The sequence below is a fragment of the Mastacembelus armatus genome, chromosome 10 (genome assembly GCF_900324485.2).
Source record: "Mastacembelus armatus chromosome 10, fMasArm1.2, whole genome shotgun sequence".
Classification (NCBI taxonomy): domain Eukaryota; kingdom Metazoa; phylum Chordata; class Actinopteri; order Synbranchiformes; family Mastacembelidae; genus Mastacembelus; species Mastacembelus armatus.
The window spans coordinates 10,421,697-10,426,154 of NC_046642.1; the positions used below are offsets into that span (position 1 = coordinate 10,421,697).

At 41.7% G+C, this 4,458-nt stretch overlaps 1 protein-coding gene across 1 annotated transcript; it reads right to left on the reverse strand.

Moving 5' to 3' along the window:
- Positions 1-841: 841 nt before the first annotated feature.
- On the reverse strand, positions 842-4,133 carry trmt112 (tRNA methyltransferase activator subunit 11-2). Its single transcript, XM_026329603.1, has 4 exons — positions 3,934-4,133; positions 3,332-3,433; positions 2,457-2,549; positions 842-1,221 (listed from the first exon to the last, which is right to left on the reverse strand). The coding sequence occupies exons 1-4, from the start codon at positions 4,006-4,008 to the stop codon at positions 1,120-1,122; spliced, it is 372 nt and encodes a 123-aa protein (XP_026185388.1). The 5' UTR covers positions 4,009-4,133; the 3' UTR covers positions 842-1,119.
- Between the last annotated feature and the right edge of the window lie 325 nt (positions 4,134-4,458).

Consider the following 4,458-nt stretch of genomic DNA (forward strand, 5'->3'; position numbering starts at 1 on the left):
AGGATCTGTGTGATTTTCAGTGTAGACTCATTCATGTTGACAGTAAAAGCCTTGCCCTAATTTCATTAAATCATTCCACAGACAGCCCAACCCTTTTTATCTTTATCTTTCCAAGCTTTCAATCTAGCTCCTTTCTTTCCTCTCTGTTCCTCCTCGGTCTCATTTTTAATTACAGCTCAGAACTTGGAGAGGACTGTTAATCTGTCAGGCTTGGTTTTTATTGCTGCTCTGCTGCCATCCCATTATACCGTTATTATAGTTGCGGGTGCAGGCCTGTAATTGCTGTAAGTAGAAGGGAAAGGTAGGAGAGACTCAGGCTGCCTCAAGGCTTCTGGTCAGGAAACCCCCCCCCCCATCTGTCCTGGCAAAGTTTCGAAAAATGATAACACAGCCTGTGAATAAATAGGCTCCTGTTCTAACTTGACTGCTGCTGCACCACCTCAACCACAAATGACTGGAAAAACACTTAGTTTGTCTTTGTGCACCTCAGCTCGTCCTTTCAACTATCTTATAGCGGCCAGACACGCGGTGGGGTATCTTGGATCACAGGAGCCTGTGCAGGTGAGGTGTTTTGGCTTTAAAAAAACAAAACAAAACATCCCAGAAAGACTTCCTCAAAAACAACTACTGGTCTGTCTGCTGGTTCTGCCTCTTTTCCTCAAAGCCAAATATAGACAAAGCCACTGCCACGTCATCTGAGCCTCAGCACTTTCTTAAACCCTGAGAGAGGGCGAGACAGGGTTCAGAGCCTCAGCACACACTAGTGGGGTTGTATTTTTGCATGTCTGTAATATAACTGCATCCATATTTTCCACAAAAACCATTAAAACAATTTTCGCTGTCACGGAAAATCCAGGCAGTTTTATTGAAAATGAAAAATAAAGAGCCCAAACAGTTACAAAAATAAATACAGATAAAACCACTGGGGGTTCCCCCTGGGGAACATTTCCATCCATTTATCTTTTCCTCCCATTGGCAGCATAAGCCACTTGAAACTGCAGTCGGCCACATAGTGTGACCTATTTTCTCATGGCACCAACTGAAACCAGAGTCCAGCCCCTCTCTTCCGTCTGTACACCCTCTGTCCCACAATGTGCACGAGAACCACAGTGATGCCGTCTATACCTCGTCTTCGTTCAGCAGCATGTTAGGGATTCCTCTGGAGATTGGGAATTCTCGTCCTGACTCGGGACACTTCAGACATCCCTCTATCACCTCCACCTGCAACAATTACACACACACAATACAAAAACAGACAAAGGGTGTGACCCACCACTAGATGTCGCCACAGAGCAACAAACTATATGATCAGAGGTATAAGGTTGGGCTATGTTCCCATAGTTGCAGTTAAGGGAAATCCTAATGCTCAGCACACGCTGATATTTTAGAGCAGTGGTAACTTTAGAGCAACCCATGTGTTGTGGCCTGGAACAGGGCCTTGAACATTTGGTGAATCCTAATTCCTCTAATTGAATCCACGTTTCCCTCACTTGCGCCTGAGTCCCACCCATATCAGATGAAGAAAAAGGAGCAAGAACCGAGGAGTTTGGACATGTTTTAAAAGACATGAGTCTAATCACAAACTGATTTCCAATAAACTGGAGCTGTGTGCGCACACAGGGGATGTGATACACAGTCCTGCCAATCGCTTAATGTTACTGGTACAGTGCAAAAAAATGCAGCATTGTGCCTTAAAAAAAAAAGGCAGTGAAGAAGAAGAAGAGTGCTGGGGAGGAAATACTCATGTAAGTGCAGGATTTATTAAATTTTCAAAAGATTGATTTTGCAAATGTTTTATGAGGAAGGAAACACATTCAACAGCATTTGTTATGCACACAGCATTTAGGTACATTAGAAGAAATGTAGACATTTAATGTGTTTTTCTGCATAAACACCTTTAAGTCCTACTGTCTCTTTAAAAATCTTACTTTCCATCACTGAATGGACACTGCAACTACAAAAAGCACAGAGCTGTGAGGGAGAAAGCCGATGCAATCAAACAATGTCAAACACATACTGCACCACTATGTGTTTCTGTGTGAGAGTGGACACTGTAGGCTGTTTTAGATTTATCCAAAACATGGAAATATAACTTGCAATAAAATATATTCCAGAGTTATAATCACTGCAGGCACACACGTCATAAAAATATCAATAATGGAAATATCAAAAATATAAACTTGGTCTTTGGCAGTGGTCTTTACATAAAACAAAAGGACTAAGGCTTATTTCCTTACTATTCTCTGCTCCCAGTTTATATGACTTGAGAATTTGCTGTATTTCTTTGTTTTATATCATTATAAACAAAATATTGTTCAGTTTTTAACTGCTGACCGGACAAAATCCCTCTAATGATGTCACAACCGCCTCTAAAAAAAAGGGGGTGGGTATTAAAGACAACAGATTGATCAATTCATCTGGAAGAGCTAGTGACAGAATTACTGTAAGTGGCTTACCTCTAAAAGCACTCTGTGCACTTTCTTAAGGAACTCCTCATTTTTGTCATAGTCTGGTATCAGCTCACCTGGCAGATCCTGACGATGACCCAACTACAGGGAAAAGAGACAACACCAAGAATCAGACTGGACCGCTGTACCTTCAGAGATAAATATGACTCTGATACTCTGACGGGAATGTTACTAGGGACGCAGCAGTTCTCGGTTTAAAACTGAACCGTACAGTTCACCATCCACGGTTCAATACATCCTTAAGGACCAGGTATTTTTGGTTTTGCAATTTAATTTTGTGTTATTATGGATTTGCCACTGTGTGTGTGTCTGTCAGGGCAGGCTGAGGCAGAAAACCCCTCCCAGAGAGTAAACAGCTAATCAATTGTACTGCATCTCCCAGACCTTTGTAACTGGAGCAAAGCTGAAAGTGGAAAAGTCTGAAGAAGTGGCATCTTCATACAAATCTGTGGTGTGGGGACATTCAGGGTCTGCTGTTGAATACAATGATGAGGGAGAGAAAACAGTGAACAGAAGTAAATCTGGCTGCAAGCATCCCATACACAGCTGAAACACTTCCAACATGCATCTCTGCCATCAGTATCCAGCTGTATCGGTTTCTGGAAGCAGGACAGTTGAGCAAGTGAAAAAAAATGGCGGTCTCTCAACCTACAGTGCCAGTGCAGAGAAACTAACTAGAGAAAATGACCTGTGCAGTGGGGATATTTACTGCAGCCCTTTTCAGTGGTTGGATATGGTTTGGATATTGTTCTTCTCAGACACAAAGCATACTGACACCGTGACCCAAAAAGCAAGGCACAAACTTAACCGTGGGCTAACTGAACCGTTGTATCCCCAGATGTTACTGGAATAGTCAGACTTGCCTCTTCTGCAGCCTGGACCAGAGTGCTCCACTCCAGTTTGGGAATCATCCTGCTGACAAACTGAGGGTTGAAGTCCACCTCATTCACCTTCACCTCAGTCGCCTGCACACACACAAAAAGTCCGTTAATGTGAACAACACACAGTTCTCTATGGAGCTTTAGGCTTTGAACTGAGACTTTACATATCCTGGTCTTGGCATTTGCTGCTGTCACATTGGAAAGGCAAGGCAAGTTTATTTATATAGCACAATTCATACACAGAGTAATTCAAAGTGCTTTACAGAAATAAAAGACAGGTTAAAAATACATAAGCAAGAATAAGAATAAAAAGGCATGCCAACACTTTGTCACCATATTTGCCCCTTATGATATCGACTATTCAGGTTGTACAGTATTAGGTTGTAATTAGAGCAGCTCCTACAGTTTCACATAGATAGACGTCAAAACAAACACTTAGAACAGAATATTTATTTATTTATATATATATATATGTCGGTGTGAATAGAATTACTGTCGACGTTAAACAACACAGTTTTAAATTAGCGTCTAAAGTTGGCGGTGTTAGCATTAGCCGCGGTGCTAACCAGATGTTTCCAGTTTACCTTGATGAGCAGCGGGTATCCGTTAGTGACCCCCTTCACGTGAGACGTCAACATGTTGTGCGTGAGCAGCTTCATGTTCACAAACAACCAGAGGTGTTTGGCGGAGAAACGTTCACAGAGCGTTACGATCTATGATCTAAATCACACTGGAGTTTACATGTGCACCGGAAGTGTTGCTATCGCGTCGCTAAAAAGTGTCCTGAAAGTTTTGTATCAGCACCGTTGGTTCCGGCTTTACAGCCGTAAATAGTTTTGAAGTTGAATTGACAGGGCCAGAGTTAATTACAAAACAGCTTTTTCTTTGGTAAGTCAAAGAACCAGAGGCGGATTTAGTATTCCGACCTTTTACAGTATATCGGCATATGAGTTGACAACATTTATAGTAAATCATTTATCAAATTACTTAATGCAGCTTTTTTTTTTACTTGGTTACAGTAGCCTACCAGTGACAATATGAAAATGTGTTCACAATGTTTTCATGTCTTCAAATTGTAATGATTACAGAAACAACCTCAATCACAGTGC